This window comes from Periophthalmus magnuspinnatus, chromosome 1, assembly GCF_009829125.3.
Source record: "Periophthalmus magnuspinnatus isolate fPerMag1 chromosome 1, fPerMag1.2.pri, whole genome shotgun sequence".
In the NCBI taxonomy this organism is placed as follows: Eukaryota; Metazoa; Chordata; class Actinopteri; order Gobiiformes; family Gobiidae; genus Periophthalmus; species Periophthalmus magnuspinnatus.
In genome coordinates this window covers 13,025,557-13,049,426 of record NC_047126.1, presented here as the reverse complement: position 1 = coordinate 13,049,426, position 23,870 = coordinate 13,025,557, and the positions used below count along the sequence as shown (strand labels likewise).

General features: G+C 40.8%; 2 protein-coding genes across 2 annotated transcripts; both read right to left on the bottom strand.

The window, feature by feature from the left end:
- Positions 1 to 13,331: 13,331 nt before the first annotated feature.
- Positions 13,332 to 14,661, bottom strand: hmx4 (H6 family homeobox 4). Its single transcript, XM_033971138.2, has 2 exons — positions 14,373 to 14,661; positions 13,332 to 14,283 (listed from the first exon to the last, which is right to left on the bottom strand). The coding sequence occupies exons 1-2, from the start codon at positions 14,560 to 14,562 to the stop codon at positions 13,733 to 13,735; spliced, it is 741 nt and encodes a 246-aa protein (XP_033827029.1). The 5' UTR covers positions 14,563 to 14,661; the 3' UTR covers positions 13,332 to 13,732.
- Positions 14,662 to 15,418: 757 nt separating this feature from the next.
- On the bottom strand, positions 15,419 to 16,957 carry hmx1 (H6 family homeobox 1). Its single transcript, XM_033991913.2, has 2 exons — positions 16,524 to 16,957; positions 15,419 to 16,011 (listed from the first exon to the last, which is right to left on the bottom strand). The coding sequence occupies exons 1-2, from the start codon at positions 16,780 to 16,782 to the stop codon at positions 15,419 to 15,421; spliced, it is 852 nt and encodes a 283-aa protein (XP_033847804.1). The 5' UTR covers positions 16,783 to 16,957.
- Positions 16,958 to 23,870: the final 6,913 nt, after the last annotated feature.

The window sequence follows — 23,870 nt, the reverse complement described above, 5'->3', positions numbered from 1 at the left end:
TTTAACTCCTGAGGCCTGAGAGGAGGTGCTGATTACAGACTACAGTTTGGTTCTGGTGAGTTTCTCCATGTAGATGCCCCAGGTTAAAGCAGTGTACAGTGGCCTTTTTATAAACTAAAGAGATGCAGAGGCAACAGCCAAGAGCTGAAAGCTTATGGTGAAATCTTGGATCTGATCATTGTCCAGACTCAAAGGAAAGACTATTTCAATTCATGGCTAGAGGATTAATGCCAGTGCGTATTTCCTCTGTGTGCTGTTTGTAGATGTAAAAGTCTTTGTCAAATGTATCATTAGTATGCATTAATACACCCAGAAGAGCCTGAGCGTCTCTGTTACACACTGGCGAACATGCCAAAACATGCAACACTCAATCTCACAGAGTCACACAAACTTAGAAATACATCCTGCAGATCAAAAAGCCGCTTGTCTCTGAGGGGCTGCAGGGGCGATATCCTACACCTCTGGCCTGAAACCCAGGACAGCCTCAGAAAGTCAGCGAGCCGCCGCCTTCACAGTGCATGTGTGTTAAACACTCACGTCACTTTAGACTAAGGTGATGGGCACGCTGCCGCCCCGCGGGGGTATCCCAGCGACCCACTCTCACGGCGTGGGAAGGCTCAGTGCAGGATGGGATATCCCATAGCGCCGGCCTGGCTCCTGGGCAGCAGACAGCTAAATCAGTCACAGGTTGGACCATGAATGCGTATAGCTGTGAATATATCTTTCATAAATTGCACTCTCAGGAAAAGGAGAGCTGAAGCTGTGTTCTACAGCTGTTACAGCAGAGACTGGATTAATGCCCAACACATTTATCTGTACGCACATTACTTTTGGCTTTGAGTCTGTGTTGACTTTGTTTTTGTGTAATTGTCTCATACGTATTTCTTCTCTTCACTCCTTCTTTTTCCTGTTGTTCTGCTGCCTCAGGTCATAGAGTCACTTTCAAAGTGTTGATCCTCATCTGAAATCTATTGCAATCAGCGCAGTGCGGGACATAAAATACAGCCGTGAGACCTGATCCTTGTGTGTGCAGATAGCATTTTGTTACAGTGTCAGTCTGAAGGAATCAGACAGACACTGAGTAAAGAGGAGCTGAAACTCACACATTTAATCATTTAACCATTTTACTCATACTGTGTTTTCAGTGTGCTCTGTGTAAAGCAACTAACTCCAAATTCTGTGGCACGAAGTACTTAGTTGGTGATTGGGGTTATCAGTCTTACTTAATACAGTTTTAAAAATCCTCATATGTTTGTAACTTAATGTGTAACCTCTGATTTGTCTCTTTTACAGTTTTTGTCAACAAATTATTTCTGTGTCATCACTTGGAAATACTTTTTGCCTTTTATAATTGTAATCCTGGCAGATAGCATCTTAAACACCCTGTAAACCTGTGAGATAGCAGAACCCTTGTTTTACTGGATTATTCCTTTGGAGGTGATTTTACTGTCATCGGCCTTAACAGCAGTTTACTCATTATTTCAATGGGAGGCATTCATATCTGCTGCTTCTGCTGGCCATAGATTAGTTAGTGTGTGTGTTTATGTGGTTGTGTGTCTGTGTCTCTCTGTGTGTGCGTCTGTGTGTGTGTGTGTCTGTGTGTGTGTGCTCGTTGCAATGTGGCTCTGATCTCCCAGGCTGAGGGCCGTGGTCCTGATCTAGTCCTGATAAGAACTCTACTTGTTTCTTTCATCACCTGCAATGAAAAATTCCTTTATAATAACCCAGATCACAGGCCACTAACATTAGTTTAGATGTACACTGTTTGAAACTAAATGGACAAAGGCATTTTCAAATAATTAAGCTGTTACTTGGTCTTTGTTTTTAGTACTTTTAGAGAAACCTGGCATAATAAATGTTGACTTTAAAGTTCTGCATATGGATAAGAATTATGTTTGTCCCTTGTTTCCTGTAGTCTTGGGACACTTGTTCCGGAAAGATCCATGCAGCTTCTCCACATCGTTAACAACATTTAATCATAGCTCAATCAAAATGGCTGCCTTTCTTCTGGAGCCTGCCGGAGGTAAAGTATGTCTGTTGGAGGGAGTCCTGTCTGCGTCTGCTGACAGACAACCAAAGAAGGCTTCTGTATGCTCTTATCTGCATCTAACCTGCTGTCAAACCAGGCCAACATGAAAGAAACACAGACCCACAGCAACGTCCACTGGGCCAGGGTGTGTATAGTTTCACAAATTGTATAAATATCAGACAATTATTCAGTTTTTATTTTTTAAAACTGCCTAAAATCCACTTCTTACTAACCAAACATGTTATTTACTTTTTATATTCATCAACTTAGTCTCTTTTTGGCATTTTTTGGCTGCTAGTGCGAGCCATCTGAGTTGTGAAGATAGCTTCCAGCAGCCAAAACATGTCACCAAAATGAGTACTTCTAACTTAATGTTTTTAAAAAGTATTAAACTAAAGTTGATGTGCCTATGATTCCAATTTGGATTCATATTTTTAATTCTCCCCATTTTATTTACAGCTAATCTACTTTAGCACACACAATGAATGTCCCGGTTTGAGCGCAGATAGAGTTTCTCATGTGGGAATAGTCATACGTGCAGCTCGAGTTCCCGGCCCATATGCTGAGCAGCCCCAGTATCAGTCACCGCATCTAAATGACTTAAAAGAACATTATTGATTACCAATACAGCGCCATTAATCAACACAGACACGTGTTTCTCTCACTCTCTCTCATTCGACACTGTTACCAGCGCATGGGGCTACAACCGGGACCATGGCTATGTATTTTCTTGTGCTTTTACACGGGAGGCACAGATGAAATCACTCATGGACATAATAAGATAAATATTTCGCATTTTTATTACTTGCTAAGTTGTTTTACAAGATCAGCAAATTGCTAAATATTCAAATTGAAATTTCGTAACTCAAATAAATTCTATAAATTATCTTATTATGTAAACAAAAAATATGTAAACACTGTAATTCACACCATTATTTTCATTCATTAAAGGCTCTGTGTTTCTTCTTTTAGTGCACTTCATATGAGATTTAAATTTACAATTGTTAAACCACAATTATTAATGGTTCTTAAAATAGTGACTCTGAACACTTCAATAAACGTAATGACATGGGTTTAATAATCATGACAATTATCAATTAGGACTACAGCTGCATTTCTCAAGCAAAAACTGAAGTGCATTTAAAACAATTACATCTACATACACACATAAATACACATGATTATTTTTATATCATGGGATAAACTGGATACTAATAAAATCCTTTTTGCAGAATCTGTATTTTCTGGCGGGCATAGTAGTTTTGGTTTTGTGAATAAAATGCTCTGTTGAGTGCTGTGAACGTTAATGGGACACATGTTGGTCTGTTGCGTGGCCGAAGGGCAAACATGGAAACTGCAGCAATAAAAGCATTTCCAACTAGAAATGTCTTTTTATGAATTTACTTATTTATCTCAACAACAGTCCTACAAAAAGGGCTGATTCAAAAGCGGCAAGACCATTTTGCAAAGTGCAAGAGCTTTAAAAAGTGTATGGAGCATAGAGTAGTTTCAAATCAATTCTCCTTAAATGTGTTATTTTCATATTTATTTATGTCATGGCGTTTCATTTTCTCTGTGTCCTCCATGTTGTGCACACACGGTACACTTGTGAAACAACAAATTCGACATGCCCCATGCAATAAAAGTATCCCATCTAATATTTATACAGCAATATAACTCTGCCCGGACTCTGCTCAGTTTAGTGTAAAGATGCACTAAGTGCTCTGTCCTCAGTATTTTTAGAGAGAAAAAAAAAATACATGCTTTTTATCCACATTTGACAAATACAATCTTTCAATGTGGGACTAAAAAATAAAGTACAAATAAAGTAAAAAATACTATACAACATTAAGCTAATACACTTTTGAGAGTAAACGATAGTACCCCTTCAATATTTAGGAAAGTAAATAAAAGAGTGAATCCTTTACATTACTACAGCATGTTTTATTACGCTATTTAGGAACAGATAAACCAATGTAGTAGAGCTTGGGATTGAACATTAAAAAACAAAACAAAAACATTTTGTAATTGTGCCAAACGTCTTCCATCGAGATAAGTGGCAAATAAAAGTAACGCACCAATTGGGTCAGCAGTTCAAACTTATACAATAAACATTTTGTACATTGAAGAGTGTCCAACCTTCTGTAAAAAAAAAAACAACTCACTTTTTTCCGGGGCAATCCCAAATAAATGAAGATGATTAATCTCATGTCACCTTCAGGCTCTTGGTTTTCGTCCATCTGTTCTGTTTTACATTTGGTCTCAGTCCTCTCTCTTCTTCCTCACTTGAACTGTAACATGAGATCGAGCCACATAGGCTTTCAAATACTCTTATGAAGTGTGATACAGTATTTACATGGACAATGTGCCCCAAAAGACTGTGATAAGTATTGTTGGTCCTTTTAATTTGATGAAAAAAAAAAAATCTGAGTATGCCACCTGGTATGAGCGTTTACAACACTGCGAGCATTTTCCCATCCTTAAAGTATTCCTGCAAGTCTTCAGGAGAGATCCCATTTGATCTTGTGTATTAGGCAGTAAGTCTAAATTACTTCACTTATTTAGTCAGTTAATTGGTTGATGGAGTCTTAGTCAACCAAACTTTGTATTAGTCAGGCAAGTATTTTATTGGGATTATAAGGGTTTATATGGACCACGTGCACAAAGGAGTGTGCACAGGACAAGCCACCGGCCTTTAAAAATGGATATTTAAAAAATACAGGAATTTTGATTCATGTTGAATTGTAAATATGTAAAATATTGATCAGGTGATTGGACATGAAAAATTGCACATAATAACCTCATGCTCTATATTTTTAACTGTTTATAATCAAAATAGTTGTTGTTTTGTTCTGTTTAAAAAAAAAAAGAAATACCCACATTAACGATCGTAGCATTCAAACCCTGCTACCCCAACACTTCCTGTGAAACAGAAATCACTGTTTATTTATGAACCAAGAAAGGAAACTCCAAACTCACAAAGGACTTGGGTGAGTACAAGCCTGTAGTGAAAAAAGTATTGTTTTCTTTGTTAATGTACGAGACAATAAATAAATAATATGGGATTTTTCTAGAAACATCATAAATAGTTCAAAGACTTTAGAATAAAATGCACACATTGTTGAGGGAATACACTGCACAAGAACATAACCATAACTTATATAACAATATTTTAAAAGCTAAAACTTGAAACAAGATAAAAATGAAAGAACTACTCTTCATAGCAACACAAAAATAAATAAAATTCTGCAGTTGAAAATATTTTTTTGAGGATGCATTTTTCCGTGTTTGGTGGCGAATATAAAAGCATCCATTAAGTCACAGTTGATTTGATCTCATTCAAAGAGGGGTTTTGTGGTTTATAGCATTTAGCGCTCATCGTGTACATGTAGGGCTAAACCAAAGAGCACTCAAAGACACACAGATTCCAGACTGAGATGCGGCCCATTCTGTGCTCCAGTTTAAGCATCTGATCTGAGTGGAGCAGACAGGCGAGAGCAGCCTGCCCTACAGTCATGTAAAATGCAAAGGAATACACTCCGCTATTAAAACTGCCTGATGGCAGAGAGAAAGGGGCTGCCTTTTATATCTGTGCGGGCAATGTGCTTTCTTCTGCTGCATTATACCATCATATGTACAAAATATATGAGACAAAATACAGTTATGTGAAAGTATTTTAATCAGAGGGAAATTAAGTTAACTCCCGTGTGTTTTCAAATTATACTTTACCTTTTTTGGTTAAGAAATCATTTGTCTTCATTTGGAAGATCAGGAAGTCTGAGTCCAGGTGTGAGCATTTTAAAGAGTAGATTTAGCATTTCTTCTTTATATTGTATATATATTGTGATTCATTACAATTTTAAAGTATATAAAGACATTTATTTCTGCTTTATCCTAACTTGTATTAATACAGTACGGGTCAAAGGCTTTATCTTTTTAGCCATATGAGTAGTATGAAAATGTCTTGATGCACCGAAAGCCAAACCAGATTTAGAGCCATGTGCTGCTAACCACTTTCGCAGCACCTCCTGGTCCTGGCTTGTCATCTGGTATCTTTACCACAACACTTTGGAGTGCACTTTTAAGTGTACTTTACTCCAGCGACTCTGCATGTTCTTGATTCATTATTAAATCGTCCCCACAGACTATCAACTTTTCATCTTTCTGCTGCTGCAAGGCTCTCCCTCAATCTTTTCTGTTCAAACCCCATAACCCAGTGCTTAAGACACTTAAGTTTGAAGTGTTCTCAAACACAGGACAAAATATTTACTGAAGACAGGAATACTTCTCCTGACAACAAGCAGACGTTATGGGTCTTAAGTAGCCAAAGTGCTGGAGGTTGTGGCATTTCAGATGACGTATTTCTTTATCATGGGCCAAAGAGCCGGGAGACACTCTTATGAGCCATTCACATTATTATTGATAGACAATCTCAGTGCTTAAGGGCAAACAGAGCTGATGTCAGCTCAGGTCTCATGCTTGTCTCCATTCTGCTCACTTAATTGGTGTGCAACGTAGTGATGAACATTTCATTTCAGTCGCCTTGCTGAGCGGGAGGTTAACTAGGGTTACTGCAACCCTTTCTACTGTTCTGCTTCAGTCTGCCCCAAGTGTAACCCTATAAGCCCTCATTATATTTAGGTACTATAATATTTAATAGCAATGATGTCTCTCTTTCCTCGGGCATCTGTGAGACTATATTTGGACCGTGCACTCATCTCCTCTGACTCCTCTGCGCTTACACTACAATTGGTTGCTGTTGTGCTTCCCTAAAATGCTTGCTCACCCAGAGACACTTGTTTATGCATCTAATGTTAGTTCTTGTCAGGAACAATATGTCCTCTCTCAGCTGCAGTTACTGGCCTCCTCATGGGGCCCCTGGGCAGTCCACAGTCAGCCTCTGTCCCCAGACACCTCTCCACTGACCAATGGAGGACTTTAACTATTCATGCCTGTGAGATGTGGGCATCATATGAACAAATGAGATTAGAGAGAGAACTAGAGGTGTGTGTGGTAATATTAAAGAGGGGCATTATGCAAAATCTATTTTATTTAGCTTTCTACCATGTTATAACATTGTTCTCTCATGAAAAACATCCATGAAGAGGTTTTAGAAGTTATCCATGCATGTTTGAGTATTTTAGCATTCTTTCCTGTGCCCTTTTTGAACCCTTCTTATGGTAAACTTAGCTGTAAGATTCTGTCAAATACTCAGCTCACAAGCCTACATCATCCATCCTCCCACACAACAATTCTCCATAAACATACAAAAAGATGATACAAAACTGCCCACATCATCTTGACAAACCTGATGTGATGTGCAATAGTTACATTATGATTTAAATATGTTAAGTGTTTGTAGTTAATACCACATAGAAGTTAAATACCCTCTCTTTAAGGTATTTGTAAGCCACCCACAAATGATGGGAAATTTTTGTGTGAGTTGAAAGCCTGATAAATACTTTCTATGGGTCTGTTTTGTGTGTACTTTGTAGTGTGTTCATAAAAAGTTAAGGACCTTGATCACCACTTGTGTTTGCAGGATTTTTCTAGTGGCAGATTATTGCAGTGACAGCACAGTTTGAAGTGAGTGGCCTCGGAGACACAGTCCCGGTTGCGGCTTCACAAATGCAACTTGGAAGCTTCCGGACCAAGAGGAATTTTCCTTTTTCATTTCCGTCCACTTGGGATGTGATTTCACACCATTAACCCCCTCCACCTCACACCACCCCAGCACCATAAATATTTCAGATCCCCAATCTATATTCATTATAAAACACATGCCCAGTGCAATATGCGGTTATGAAGACACATGCTTTTATTTATTCATCTTATTTATTTATATTTTTTCCTGGGGGTTTGTATCCATCTGGGCTGATTGTAGCTATTACTGAGCACTTAGAGCCTCTCCTGAACTGACCAGAGGGAGCTGAGTCCTCCAGAGATCAACTACTCACAGTGACATGACTTAGCGTTGTCGGAGCATGTTTGACAAAGTACATGCCACAAGAAGAGCCCATTCTCAACAGTTCAGTGGTACCTTTGATGAAGTGGCAGCGTTTTCCTTATTTTTTCTGTAATAAAACCAGTGTGAAAATTAGGAGCTTGCTGTTGATGTTAGTCATTTCTTTTATTTGTGTTTTAATGCTCAGAACTTGGATGACAGTTCGTCAACACCAGTGGACAAGCCAAGATGGACGCTGCTTTGCTTCTCGACTGGGAGAACGCTGAACCCAAACAAAGCCTCTGGCTAAGTGTCTTGCATTGGCAGTGCTGAAAGCGCTGCTCACTAATGAACCCAGTTGGGCTTACACATTTAATTGCAACTGTAAATGTTGTGTGTTTTCTACATCAGTGCTCAGGATAAATATAGTCTTGCACTTTTCCTGTTGGTGGTTTAAAAAACGGTTGTGGAAATAAGGACTTCCCCATCAGATTCATATTCATTGTTTATATAACAAGACAACAGAGAAAGACACGACACACAACAAAATAACTTTTATAATTAGATGACTCTTTGTAGAGCCCAAAGTCCAGCCCTCAGAAAGTTTGTCTTGCCTTCCTGGTGGATTGTTACTTGGTGTCTAAAAGAGCACAGCAGATTAAATGACAGGTTAAAGATGCATTTTGGTGTCGTTAGTAGATCTGGTTTCATATGCTATAATATTCATTGTACTTCGTGCATAAATACACAACGATTACTGGTTTAAACACCACAGTCACACCTGAACCTGGGATCCTAGCTGTGATTCACTGAGGACATATTATTTCATACAGATGTTTATTACAAACTATTTATGTACGATTTGACAAGTGACAGCCACGAGTGACAAGCTTGTTCTGCTTTCAGATTGAATAATCAACTTTGTAATATAATTGTGAATAATACGTTACAATTGCTGTGAAAAATACATAGATAAATAATAGTCCTGAAATATTACAAGTGTTACATACATAGTACTGTTAATGTCCTCCAGTGGCTGACATGGTAGAGGCAGGTGCTTGTGAACACCCCTGTATCGTGGCCCTCTTCACCTGTACAGGACCAGACCCAAAACAGCGTGTCCTGGGACAGTGCTCTGAGCTTAGATCTGTGAATGCAGCGGGCCACACTGTCTCCTGGGCCTTACTGTTGTGTCACTAAAAGCTGCAGGTTTTCTCCAAAACATCTGCTCACTTTAGGTCTGGATGACTGCATTCCTGCTGCTCACTTTGCAGAAGTGTGAGTGCAAGCTGAGAGGCCCACCGGCTTCAGACTGAGACCCTCGTAGCTGCAGCCTTTACAATGTTTAGTGTCACCAAAGACATCAGTCTCATTGCACATGATTAAAGAGCAGGAAGCACTTCAGCTTTCAATTAAAAACACAACTTCAGTTCTGATTGTGAAGAGTACAGAGAGGAGTGGTTTGGGTCAGGCCGGAGCAACAAGATATGTCCTGTGTAAAGATGGACTACGTGATTTGAGAATTCTTGCAACCACAAAATATCTGGTGGTTAGACAGTGTGGTTTGTTAAGCACTATACTTCATATATGAAAATAGAAGTGCTAGACTCAAAACAAATATGTAAAAACAGTAACACATTTACATTTCTATTTAAAGGCCCTGTACAAGATTTTTTCCCATGTTTTTGAGCAAAATTTGTCTTGCCTCGCTATGGATATTTTGTATTAACAGCTCTTCCAAGTAAGTCCACTGTTTACTGCCTGCATCTAATTATGAATCACTTTATTGTCTGATAATCATGAAGTGCATGTTAGCCTGCTCGTTGTTGTGTGCTTTAATGTGAGGGCAAAACTCAGCTTGGGTCTCTGAAAGTTGTGAAAAGAACTTATAAACTTATTACAGTGAATAACTAGAATGCTCAGAATGCATACAGTAAGTGAGGAACAACTTTGGACCACTGCAAACAGTTTAAAATGAATAAGTTCTGTTTTTCACGTTTTTAAGATGGTAAAAATCAGGTAGAGTGTCTTTAACAGCTTGTGGAGTAGATAGATGTTAGATTTGACACTACCACATATTACTTTCCTGTACAGTGCAGTGCCACTCTCAGGCCAACATTCTCAGTTAGTATTTAAGTACTGATACGCCACAGTTACGTTGGGCTTCATTCTAGTGTATGTTACAGCAGTGTGGTTATAAACAGTGCAAAAAAAAAAAAAAAAAGTTTGCATCTGACAGTTGTCTGTTGTTAATGGACCTGTATTGACTGCGAGCATGGAACCGCAGAGTGTCCATGTCTGCGCACACACAAACCCGTCTCTGGTGTTATGGATAAGTGTTATGGACCCCTCCTCCCCATCTCTCTGCTGCTCGCCTCCCCCAAGACTAGCTACATCTTCCCCCTGCGTCCTGTCCTTGCCCCGCTTCCTTCTACTCTTTCCTCTGCCTTTATCCCCCCATCGTGTCTATTGATTGGCCAATAATGTGTTTTCAGTGGTAGATTAATGGCACATTATCCTGACGAGGGTGTCTGAGGGGACAGGACGTGAGGGAGCGCCTCTGAAACAATGCTTTTTAATTGATACATTGTGTCTGCAAGCTCCTTCAACTCAGACAAATTAGACTAAATGTAATGGATGAACTATTGCCAGACTCGTCGGCTAAACTGAACAATACGAAATATAAAAGTCCCAAGAACTAAAAAAGGAGCTAGTTCACAGCATCGAAACATGAATGGGCCGATCTTAGCCAATTATTCCCACAAAATGCTGTTGTTTTTTAATGTACAGTACTCAAACAAACCCATAAGAAGGAAAAGGGATCCCTCTTTTCACTATAATTTTGTGTTTTTTGTTTGGAGTAAACTTTTTCAGAACTTTTAATTTAATCGAAGCAAGTTCTTATTGTTTGAGAATTTTGTTCACTGGCAATGGCAATGAAACTTGTATAACTTATAAAACTTTACGTATGTATTGACCTACTTCTCTAAACCCAAACCTCTCTGCTTGGCTGCTTCAAACACCTTCAGTAATACGAAAGGCCTGTGAGCACCTAAACACACATTTATTTTAGTTATTTGATTATTTGTTATTTTATGGTAGAATACAAGAACCTTTTATCTTATTTCCCCTTCCAGACTTCAATTTCCTCAAGCAATTTTCATTATTAGGGAAGGGGTCATTGGGCTAATTGAGCAGATCAATAGGCCATCAAACGGTCTTTAAGTGCGACACATACACAGGCGTCCTGTCTCCAGTTTCCCTGTCTAACTAATAGCCTCGTTGTTTACTTTACAATGTGCTGTGTCATGTAGTCTAGGTTTCAGATTGCCCCTGCAGAGCCAGGGACACGGAGGGGAATCCAAACAGCAGCATGTCGGGCTTAATGCCTTTTTGTCATGGCATTAAATTATACTGCAAATGGTATAAATTGTGTATCGCAGCAGTGTTTTGTAATCAAACTACAGAAATTGTACTAATTTTGTATTTCTCTATTCATTATGAACAACACGCGATCATTCTGTTTGAACAATAAGATGTATTTGTAGCATAAATATCGCTTGTTTTTCTAATATCTTGCAGTTCCATGAAGTTTTAATTAGTTTGGATATTTCCTTATTTGTCACAGAAAATGCTGTTGGCAACGGTCGCTCCTATTGTCTTGACTGGGGGGGACCTTTGAAGAGGTCCAGTGGAGGGGCCCCAGCTCCTTTCAGAAGAGAAGTGTTCACTCAGAGACAGAGGTACATGCTGTCTGCACACACACTCACTTTCTGAGGTTAAAAATGCATCATGATCAGCGAGTGCTCAGATTTTGAATTCTGATGTCGACATTTTAAAATTATTATGGTTGATGCAAACTCCGCCCATTAAACATCATGTTGTTCATGTGTAGCCCTCAAGCTTTTCTGATCATGCTTATGTTCTGGCACTGAATAACATTGGAATAACATTTTTATCTATTGAACAAAATTCACAAAATAAGAACTTTCTTTGGCAGTATGCTAGAACATTTAACAGAACAAAACATGGGAATCTGCTTCTATTTTAATTGAGACATGATTCGTAGCTGTTTGTTAGAGTAGACTAGACTAGAGTTTGTTAATTGTGTTGTTGTACCACTGTGGTTGGAAGCAATATTTGGAAAAAACAAATCTGACAAATTGTGGTGCATGACTCAAAAAAAAAAAAAAAAAGGACAGTCAGTGTATTTTATATGAACTACACTGGTTGCAAATGCATGCTGGGAATAAAAAGTTATCTAATTACCCTTAAATAATCTGGATCTTGTGTCTGATTCTCAGACCTCGTCAATAGACAGAGCCATGTTAACACAAACACACTCATCAGCCGTTCTGACTGACCCTCCTTCCTCTTTCTCACCCTCTGCTAGTCCATTGTTGTACAGTGTCCTCTCCCGGGCACCAGCACACTGCCTGCTTCACTGAACACTTCGCTCTGATGGGCTCTGACAACTCAAGTGCAGGAACAATGGACAAGGGGGATAGAGTGACAAAATAAAAGAAACACTGGGAGAATCAATTAGCACTTATAAGGACAAGAATAAAGCACTTCTGTACATTTATATCCAACATCAGCTCTATCACTGAAGCACAGTTTGCTGCTACTTGGGCAAACCACAATTTCCTCTGCTATGAATTATGGGTAGTGAGCAAACACGAGACTGCCTGACGGACACAACAGGCCCCTTTAAGTTTGGAAAATACTGTTTCCACATCATGCTTATAATGATGCATACAATTGGCTTTGAGATGCGATAATTATCATCCCTTATCTTTTAAGACAATGCCAACAGTGTACAGCAGGACAAAATGTATAATATAAGTTGAAACTAATTTAAATGAACAACAAGGTGCAGCTTTTTTGGAATATATAAAAAGTCCAATTTGAAGTTTTGTAGATGTAAATATTAATCATGTTTTGGCACAGTGAGTGTTTCCATGTGAGTCTAGAATGAGTTTTGGCCCAATGGAAAAGAAAAGGGATCATGAAAATCAGGTGATATTTGTTCTTGAGAAAATCATAACTTATTAGGTTGAGATGAGTTTTTTCACACTCAAAAGTAATCAAGTGTAAGAAAACTAAGTATTTTTTTCTTGTCATATATCAGTTAAAATTCTAATGTTTACTTTATACACCTCAGATCTTAAATCATTTAGCTCTTCCACATGATTTTTTTTTAATTCAAATTTTAATAACAGTTTGATAAATGGTGTAATGAGCCACTAATGTGAAGTAACATAACAATAGAAGGATATTCAGAAAAATAAACATGCGTGAGACATAATAAGATATTAATTACATTCTTTAGATACATGATCATTTATGTGCATTTAAAATTATTTTTGATACAGGAATTGCATGCAAATATAGCTTTAGGCTATAGTAATTTCTTTGGTGGCTGAGGCTGCTCCAATAATAATAATAATAATAATAATAATAATAATAATAATAATTGCATGAACTAAATGTATGGGGTTGATAGTGAAGCAGGCCTCTCTATAAGGCTAGCTGTGGTTCTGCAGTTTTGCCTGCCATGTTTTTAAAACATGTGAATAGCAGTCCTTAGAAAACATAGGCCTATAAGGCTCAAAAATAAATAAATCTGAGTCCGCTTACATTAACGTGATATGTAACTATTTTCGTGCCGCCAGTCCAGGCCTAACTCCTGCTCCACGCTTTTAAATGCTGATGACTGGCACCGAGCGCATCACAGTGTCCTTTGCACAGTGTGTGCTTCATACGTCCCCGTCGTACAAGCCAAAGTACTTGGAGGCGCCGGAGAAGCAGAGGTAAGGCGTGCTGCCGCCCGGATACATCACTGGTAGGGGCATGGGCAGCAAGCACCTGCCCAGCAGACTGCTCTCCTTATACAGAGCCGGGAGTTGCCCCAGAGCCACAGCCTTCCCACTCTCAGGAAAGTCCCCGACGGCTCCGTCCATCTCAGTTGAGATCTGCCGTTTAAGTTTATTCCTGCGGTTCTGAAACCAGATTTTGACCTGTGTCTCTGTGAGCTGGAGGGAGCTGGCGAGGCACGCGCGCTCCGCGCTGCTCAGGTAGCGCTTCATGTCAAAAGTAGACTCCAACTGAAAAATCTGTCTCTTGGAAAATATCGTGCGCGTCTTCTTTTTTGTAATCATTTTGCTTTTCTTGGAGGAGTTGCCTTCGTGGCACGCGTCCGTGGTTGTGGAGCTGTTGTCCTCGCAGCTGCTGTCGCCGCTCTCAAAGCGCATGTCCGTGGATTTTTCCTGCTCTCCTTGACTAATGATGACTGAATCTGCGATTAGCTCTGCCAACATAAAAAAGAGGATGAGTGTGAGAAAACATGCGTCAGGACAAACTTTGTCCCTGAGACAGATGATAAAAAAAATGTCTTACCGCTGATAACAGGTCTGGGCAGCTGGCCCGTGTCCTCCGGCTTCTGATAGATGTCTGTGCGCGTGGCCAGTTCATTTTTCGGAGGGGGAAGGCCGTCAGTGCTCCTTGAACTGGACTTCAAGTTAAGTATGTTGTCGATGGTAAACGTGAGCGCAGCGGTGGGACGGCATGGCGCGTGCACTTTATTCATATTCTTCCCGGCGTGAGTCCTGAGACGGTCCACAGTACAATCACATAAAGTCTGGCCGTGACACTGGGTCTGGATGCTCCACGCGCATAGCAGCAGTCTCGGGGGTTACCCGTGCACTGCTTGGTCCCGCTCTGGATTCACCGGATGGAGCTAACGCTCTGCTCACTGATTGGCTGAGTGCTCTACATGGTTTGAGCCAATGGGAGCAGTGGGATGAGACCCTTCCTCCACCAGCCACTCACGCGCACGCGCCCTGTCCACCATTCAACTTAGGTAGAACGGGATCAATGATGAAAATAACTGTATTTGCAGCGCAACATAGACACGACAAACTTTGAACATCACTTGGTCCTTTAAAAAAAAAATATATATATATATATATAAAATAATTATTTATATTATCTCCCATGACACGAAGATAACCTGAATAATAAGCAGTGTCATTTGGTCCATTAACGCAAGCCCACGTATTGTGTGCGTCTATGTGATGTTTTTTATTTATTTTTTATTTTATTTGTTTCATGGCAAACATCTTCATTTTATACAAGCCTGTCATTTTCTAATTATAAGAGACCTACATTTGTTGCATTTATTTAACACATTGAAATATGACTCAGGTTCAGTGTTTATTTCATTCTTTATTTTATTTTATGTGGAAAATAGAACTTTAAAAATGTGGCCTTTACATGAAAAAAAAAGAAAAGAAAAAAAACCCTTTAAAAATACGTGCGAATACAGTGCTGACCACAGTTTACAGCGGCCTAGTTTCTCCTCAGGCCACTGGCATTTGAGCTTGTAACACATTGTTTTCTGTTGGGGCCGTCCAAACTACGCTCTTAGTATTGTCCAGTACAAATTAGACCAGGCCGGACATCTGAGACCTCAGCACGTTCATGGACTGTGCGAAAGAGGACAGTGGGTAGCTGATAGAGTTGGCGAAGCCCGGCACCGGGGACACGTGCGGCCCGTTCAGGCTAAGCCCCAGAGAGCCAGTGGACGTTGGACCTTCGTGGTACAGGATGGGCACTCTCACTATGCGCTGTCCGTTGTTGGGGAAGTGAGACACCTCCAGGTCCGCCGCCAGTTGCCTTTTCCACTTGTTCCTGCGGTTTTGGAACCAGATCTTGACCTGGGTCTCTGTGAGCTGCAGCGTTGCGGCTAGGCCCGCCCGCTCAGTGCTGCTCAGATAGCGCTTCACGTCAAAGGTGGACTCCAGCTGGAACACCTGGCCGCGGCTGAACACCGTGCGGGTTTTCTTTTTGCGACAGGATCCCTGATCCAGACGACTATCACGGCTGCTTTGTGCGTCCTCTCCATCCTCCAGTGGGCTGTTCTCACTGCTCCTTCTGTCCGTCTCATCACTGCCCTCGGTTATGGACTCTGGAGAAGTTCTCCCACAAGGCGACACAGAAGACAATTGCTCCTCTGGGTTAGAGGTGTCCTGTGGACCTGGAACACAAACATCGTTTTGTGTTTTGTTTTTTTACGGATGTCAAATTATGCAAATTAGAAAGTCACATGTGGGAAATAATTTGGTAGAAGTACTTTCAAAAGTGTTGGTAAAAATGTATAACACCAGGCTGTTTGTTGCTTACCTTTTCTTGTCACTTTTAGTTTGGATCAAATGTTTTATGTATTTGTTTATTTCATTGCATAACAGTTAGTGAGCCAGTGTGAGGACGGTGGAGCTAATGAGTGTGTTTTCATTAGAGTTTATGACCTAGCTTCTCTTCTTCTTGTGGCCACTTTGTTTGGATCTGGTGACTCATAAAGTCAAGCCGAGAGAGAGAGTTTAAGTACAGTAGAGTGAATAACTCCCTCAAGAGCACTTTTTGAGTTATTCACGGGTGGCGCCTAATTAGAAACCTTTAGAAACATCTTTGCATATTGGAATTCATCTAATCTAAATCTAACAGCATCATTTATTACAACGACTCTGCATAGCGCAGTAAAGTACTCACTATGGGCTGTTTGCGAAACTCCGAAGATCGGGACAACACTCGGACGGTACCACTCCAGCGGTGAGTCTGTGCGCGTGGAGCGGGCAGCTGACACTGAGCCCTCTGACAGTGGAGCGATTGTATCGGTGTTTGAGGCTGTCAGTGATGGACCCGCGACAGCTTCATCGTCGCCTCGCTCCGATTTGTCCTCAGTGCGCGCAGTGGAAAGCAGGTTCTCAATAAAAAAGGATGACACTCTGGAAGACGCCGTCTTCGGCATGTTCACTGCGCTTTTACGCAACACAGCCGCGCGCCTTTAAGTCCAAGCCAAGTCATATGGGGATGAGTTTTTTCGTCGCGAATGGATGTAGATTCATCAGAGAGACAAGACTGGGCGAGGAGGGGGTATCTCCTCTGCGCTGGGATCGGATACAGAGACGTGAAACAGAGAAAGCATACTATACGCGCATACAGTGATTGGACAAGAAGCGAGAGGACGGGATAACTGTGTCCGCTGCTGCATCCACTGCCACTGCGTGTGTGCGCGCAGTTTGTGTGTGAGCGTATTCACGTGTTGGCCCATCCCCTCCAGGCCAAACAAGCTGAAAAAACTCTGTTCGTACGGCTCCCTTTATTTGGGTCAATTAGAGCAAATCAAAATAAAGATGCAAGGCTGCAGCCATCCCCGGGGTCGGGCCCTTTGGGTCTGCTCCAGTCCACTCTCCAGGCGCACTGGGCCAGTGCGATCCTCTGTGGTCCACATAAGCGATCTTTGGCCGCTATTAGACTCTTCGACAGAGTGGAGCCTGTGAATATCAGCTTGTCCACGGGTCTGTCTCTGCTGTAATGAGTGTGATGTACAGGCAATAAAACTTAAAATCGATTGCAGACTTCACACACTGCATGCGCATCATTTGGAAGAGTTGGGTTTTGGCCACGTGACCACAGAACAATATTTAGGTTAAGTGCTGCTTGACTGATGGGCTTCAGAGCCCTGCGCCCTGAAGCGCGTCAAACAACAAACCGAACGCTGCATCTTGAGAAACATGTCTGTGTCAAAAGTTATCCAAAATTTGAGTGCTATTTTAATAGTTATAGTAGTAGTAGTAGTAATAATAATAAGTCGTTTAGGAGACGTTTCATCAATTGCACGTTTTTGTTTTCAAAGCTTCACATTTTCCATATTCAAATTTAATAACCATTAGTTTTAAAACAAATTTGTCCTTTCTGGTCGACACATTGAGCTGATCCCACTTTTACCTATATCCTTTGTGCTTATTGTTTGACACTTAATGGTCCATTATTATTATTAGCCCATTACAGGGAGGACGACTTCACTGTGATTAAGATCACGTTAAATAATCTGAAACATTTAAATAAGCGCTGACGGGCGTCTTTACCCTTTTCCCTTGAAATGTCAAGACATTTGAGCTTTTATTTCCCTGACTAGAGTCAGCGCAATGACCTTTCGCTTCTGCGCGCTCCTCGGTCAGTCTCCGGGCTCAGTGACACTCACGAGTCACGGCGGCGTTTGAACTTTGTTTTCCGACGCAGCAACTCTTGTGTTTAAGAAATAATAATAATAATAATAATAATAATAATAATAATAATAATAATAATAATAATAATAATAATAATAATAATAATAATGCTGTGATTTAGACAAACATTTTTTGGGCCACTCTAAAATGTAGGCTCAACGTGCACATCAGTGTATCTACAGCACAATATTTCATAATTTATTTCATTGGTAATTTTGATCATTATATCAAATAAAATAGCTCAATAGCAAAAGGCAATTTCAGTAATTCTTCAGTCATTAATTTTGTATGCATGTGTATATGCGTGTGTGTGTGGGGGTGTGTGTGTGTGGGTGTGGGTGTGTGTGTGGGTGTGTGTGTGTGTGTGTGTGTGTGTGTAGGGGTGTGTGGGGGTGTGTGTGTGTGTGTGTAGCTCACTATAAGATCATCTCTCTCTGTGTGCACAGAACATGTCTGACTGATATAGCTCCCGGCCGGCTCCTCTACTCTGGGACCAACAGCTCTGACTGGAGGCCGTGCTCTCCCTATCAGCTCTCTCCTCTCTCCCTCTCTCCTTTTCTCTCTCTCCCATTTTCTCTCTTTCACTCTCCCTCCATCTCCCTCATCCCTGTCTAGCTCTCACTATCATCCCCTTCTCTTTCTTTCTCTCTTTCTCCATTCTGTCTGTCTCTCTCTCCATTCCTTTGACTTTCTCTCTCTCTCCCTGATCCTCATCCAGTGTGGCGTGCCCTTTGCTTCACAGGGCCCACTGTCCTGACCCTCCATCATGACCCCCTCCGTGCCACCGCGGCTTTGACATCAGTTACACCCTCATCCATGCACCATCAGATCAGCTGCGGAGTGTGCTCCAGGAGACAGCTGCCGCAAATTGAGCATGTTTCTGCTTTTGGCCCAACAAAGAGCTTTCCAGCGGGTGACTGCCAGGCCCGTCCGCCGCCAAACCAGCTCCGCTTTGTTAACACCAGCCAAGAGCTAAGTGAAATAAGATGGCAATGGGGTAAATCACTCCCTTTCTGAAATGTGATGCATGATATAAAGCATTAGCAATGAACATAAACAGTCAAATAGTTAACTTTGACATTTTCCAGTCTTTCTTAAAGCAGCCACAACCCCTTTCTCTTTTCTCCAATTGGATTAACATCATAGAATTTAGAAGCTATTGAAAACCAACCTCTCTATCTGCACTATGTAACTGACCATTACGAAAACACATTTTGAAACACCATATATTGCTACATAGAATTGCATTGCGATAAATGGTAATATCGAAATTACTTTATGCCACTGACACAATATCAGCAAAGCAGGATAATCCCAGTAAACTATTTTAAATGCACAAAATCATTAAAAGGCATTAGTTGCAACAATTGAATAGCAGAATGAACCAATACTTATGAAGTGACTTATTCAACTGCTACAGCTTATTGTATTACAAAATAAAAAAAAGAAAAATCTCCCCACTGTTCTTGGGTGATGAGATTTTCATGGCTGATATAAATAAAATGAAAAGACCGAAAACATTGTTCATTTTTGACACACTTTTTTATTTTTTTGCCTTATGGTCATTTTCAAGCAAGTTTTCTGTATTTTAGCTAAAGAAATGACAATAATTCCCCCTTTTACTTTTAATAGGAATGAATTTGGTCAAAAATAGGGACATCTGCGACATTTCTTGTATAAAACCAGTGGTTCGAGATAAATCTGCTGGGACAGGGGGCTCAAAACTGGGACTATCCCGGGTAAATAGGGACGTCTGGTTACCCTACACTACTGCAAAGAAAATGCAAATGTTGAGCAAAAAAATAATACCAGCTGACATAACGTTTACTGAACGATAAGTCAATATAGTACATCAGTTATCATGACCAGTCTGCTGATGTGTCACCATCATTTTCTCTATTTGTGCATGAAACATAAAAAGGGGCTCTTCCAGAGTTTGGACCTGTATCTCATGCTCTATGTGACTTCACTATGTGTAATGATCCAGCCATGATTTCAAAGTTGTATTGAGTGTTATGTGTGAATAGTCATGTTTCACTCTCAGCAGGATTTCCAGTCAATGGGAGTGGAGACGTTTTGACCTAGTTTGTTCCATCGTAGGCGGCGAGACGAGGGCAGAGACAGGAAGCCAGGGCACTCCTAAGGGGCATCTCACTGCACCCTTTACATTAAGAGCCCCTGGTACAGACATAGGGAAAGATAGAGACCTCAGCTGACTTCATTTAAAACCCACGTCACAGGCCAACAATGCACATGAATTATTCTGTTCATCTATTTCCAATGTCGTTAGATTAGCCCATTAATGCAATCAACATGGTGTATAGACGTCTGGTTACTATCATGTTTGTGTGGAGCCCTCTAATGGTGACAATAACTTACTGCGTTAAACCTTTGCCATTGCACTTGGTGTCTGACTATAAAGTTATGTCATTTAACACATCGCAGCTTAATAATAATATGTTTTAACTGTTTTATTATTAAGTAGAATTAAGTAGAATATGTTTGAATGTGTGCGCTGACTTGGAAGCAGTTTGTCAAAAGTATATTTCCTAAAGTACATCTGTATTCTGCATACCTCCTTGAATTAACATGCCTGCAGCTTAGCCCCTGTGCTAGCCCTGGCATTAATAATTCACTGTACATAAGAAGTTGCTGCAGCAGAGTTTGTTCTCATTGATAGTATTAGCCGAGGTGTGCATTCCTGGCCAGACTTAGTGACGCCAGCAGACTAGCATAAAGTGGGCTTTAATTGCCCATAATCTCAGCCGTTCTCTTTCCTCTCAGCACAAGTCAACAGCATAGTGTGGTGCACAAACAGCGGGGCTTTAGCTCAATATCAGCCCGCCTCACATGGACCCTGTGCACTCAGATGTTCAGCTCAAAAGTTAAAGGATTTGGATTGGAGGATTTTGACCCCATTCTTACTGTTCGGATTTGTGCAATTGCAAGATTGCACCTGATCGCCTTATCACTTTAACACCTGAGCTCTATTTCTCTTACAGATTGTTTTCTTTGCATTATTTTTTGTGTGATATTAATAGGCTATTTGACAGTATCTTGACTCGTAGCTCTAGAAGAAAGAGGAATCAGGCCCCTGCTCTGGTTGATTTATGTGTGATATTTGTGATGCAGGGTTTTTATAGGATTTGCATATTCACTATATTCACTAAACTTGGCTTTTTATCTGTTCAGATTTAGTCAGTGCTGTGCATTTTTGCTTTTGGGTGAAAAGTAGAGACTATTAGTTCATAAGTGCGTTGTCTGTTGAACAGATGGGAGAAAGCCAAATCAATCTGAAAAAGTGATACTCATAAGGTTTAGTTTAAAAGTGAAACAGTGTCCAGTGTCCAGTCCACACTGCACAGACCACCTCTGTCACCGTGTCTCTCATAAGGCCTTATGTGTCTGAAGGGTTTCTAACGGGAATGTTCGTTTATTTAACCTCTTTACGGTACGTTAACCTCTGTCAGGACGCACTCGTCAGCGCAGCAAAGGGGCTGAAAGCGAGGACCTTTTCTTCTCACCAGACCCCCGCTAAATCCTTTCTCTTCCCGAGTCATCCCACTCACTTGAACTTCCACGAGAGTATCTTTACAAAATACACCGGACTTTTTCTTTAGGTGAGGCTGATAACAGACATTTGCTGAAACCTAAACATGTCCGCACTGGTGCGCTCCTTTGGATTTTTGCGCTCAGGTGGATTTGTCACAAACGTGGTAAAATGTCTTGATCTTTTTGGAGCATAGTTGGAAACACGTGGCTATTGGACTTTATGACCTTCTGTAATAAGCTTAAACTTAAGAGCTCAGCCACTATACGCATACATGACCTGCAGAGCTAAATGTCAAAAGAGGAGGAAGACTGTGAAGAGAGAGACGAAGAGAGAGACAATGAGAGAGAGAGAGAGAGAGAGAATGAGAAAGACAAAGAGAGAGAGAGAGAGAGACGGCGAGAGAGAAAAACAGAGAGAAAGACCGACAGAGAGAGAGAGACAGACAGAGACAGGCAGGGAGAGAGACAGACAGACAGAGAGAGACAGTGAGAGAGTGAAACTTTGCTAATTATGTAAAGTGTAGGACTGTCGCTGCGTGACTTTTTAGGTTCAGCACATAGGTCTTTGGGGCAGATTTGGTGAAATACTCTTGTACAAAATCTTTGCGTGGATGAGAACTAGACGAAGGTCTGAATCGACCCACACAACAGAACAAACGATTACTTATTTCTTCAAATTAAACCGATTAATCCCTAAGCCCCTGTTTATATTAGCCAATAGTTACACATTAAAACTTAGATTAGCATTATCAGTTTGACCGCAGTGTTGAGGCCAATTTCCCTAAATCAAACACGTCCGGGATCAGCACGTGACTGTGGATAAAGAGGCGTCTTCAGCCCGGGACCCTGAAGCCGCTCCAGACTTTTTATGATCAGCTCCAAATATTCAGACCCGGCTGTCCTCTGTCACGGTCAGATGCACCGAGCATTTTAACATCGCGTGAGAAACTCACCAAGGCCACAAGGCAAAGGCAAGGCCGAGCTGGAGGCCGCGGTCCACCTGCTGTTCTGTTTCTGTCCTGTTTCTGTTCTGTTTCTGTCCTGTTTCTGTTCTGTTTCTGTCCTGTTTCTGTCCTGGTTCTGTCCTGGTTCTGTCCTGGTTCTGTCCTGCTTCTGTCCTGCTTCTGTCCTGCTTAAGTCCTGTTTGTGTCCTGGTTCTGTGTAAGTATGAGTCAGTATCTCGGGACAAACACGGGCGCAAAGGTACAGGCTTGATTATTCGAATGAAGCACGATTAGTTTCATTTTACATTTGTAGCCTGTATTTTTTTTGTTTTTGTTTTTTTTTTGTTTTTAGAAGTGGAATGTATATACAGGCAACAGTAAACTAGTTTCTGTTTGCTTTTTTATCAAAGAGAAAAGAAAAACAATCTCAGATTTTAGAATTTTGGAAGTATAATTTTGTGAATTTTATTAAATTCTTCCTTCACGATTGTAGCATAAATTTTTATTCTTATATACTATTCTGCATTTGATAACATGATGAAACATGTCTCTTACACACACACTTATACCGAAGTCCATGCAGCTATAATATTTTCTCAATACAACAACTGATAAAAATATCTTGGTCCACTTTTATCTGATTCAAATAGCATTTTTATACTATTTTTAATAAATAAAAAAAAACAACACTGCTATTGATAAAGTATAAACACATAAATAAGTGCACATACATCATAGTGTGTAATATTTTATAAATGACTTTATACTTTTCAGGTCTCTTTCCAGTGTAAATGGGATGTTTCACTTTTGAAGTGGACAGGAGAAAGTGAAGAAAGGGCCTGACTAACCCTGACCTGAAGCAACATAAAAGACTAAAAAGCCTGTACACGTGCACGTACATGTGCACGTGTGTGTGAGTGGGAATGGGGGCTTGTGCACGTGAGAGTGTGCATGTGTGTTAGTGAGACGCCAGGCTGCACTCGGTTTTCTTCAGTCTTGTCACGCAATGCTGGAAGCTCCGCCCTTCTGCGAGCTTCCTGAGTGTGTGGGCACCCAGCAGCTCACATCTGAGAACTGGCCTATTTTCATCAGTTCCAGGCTATAGTCATTATGCTATAGTGTCCACCAATAGTTTAGTGGGGGGTCGGCCTCCTTTTAATGTCCTGTCAGTGCATTAGTAAACAGGGATCACCTTAATCTGAACCACCCCCACGAGGGTAAGGCGCTCATTCAGACCACTGATAGCAATGATATAATGCTCCTAATCTCCACACATGCGATGGAGCAGCTCGCCCGACTTAGCAGAGATGATGAACTTCACCACTCTGTAA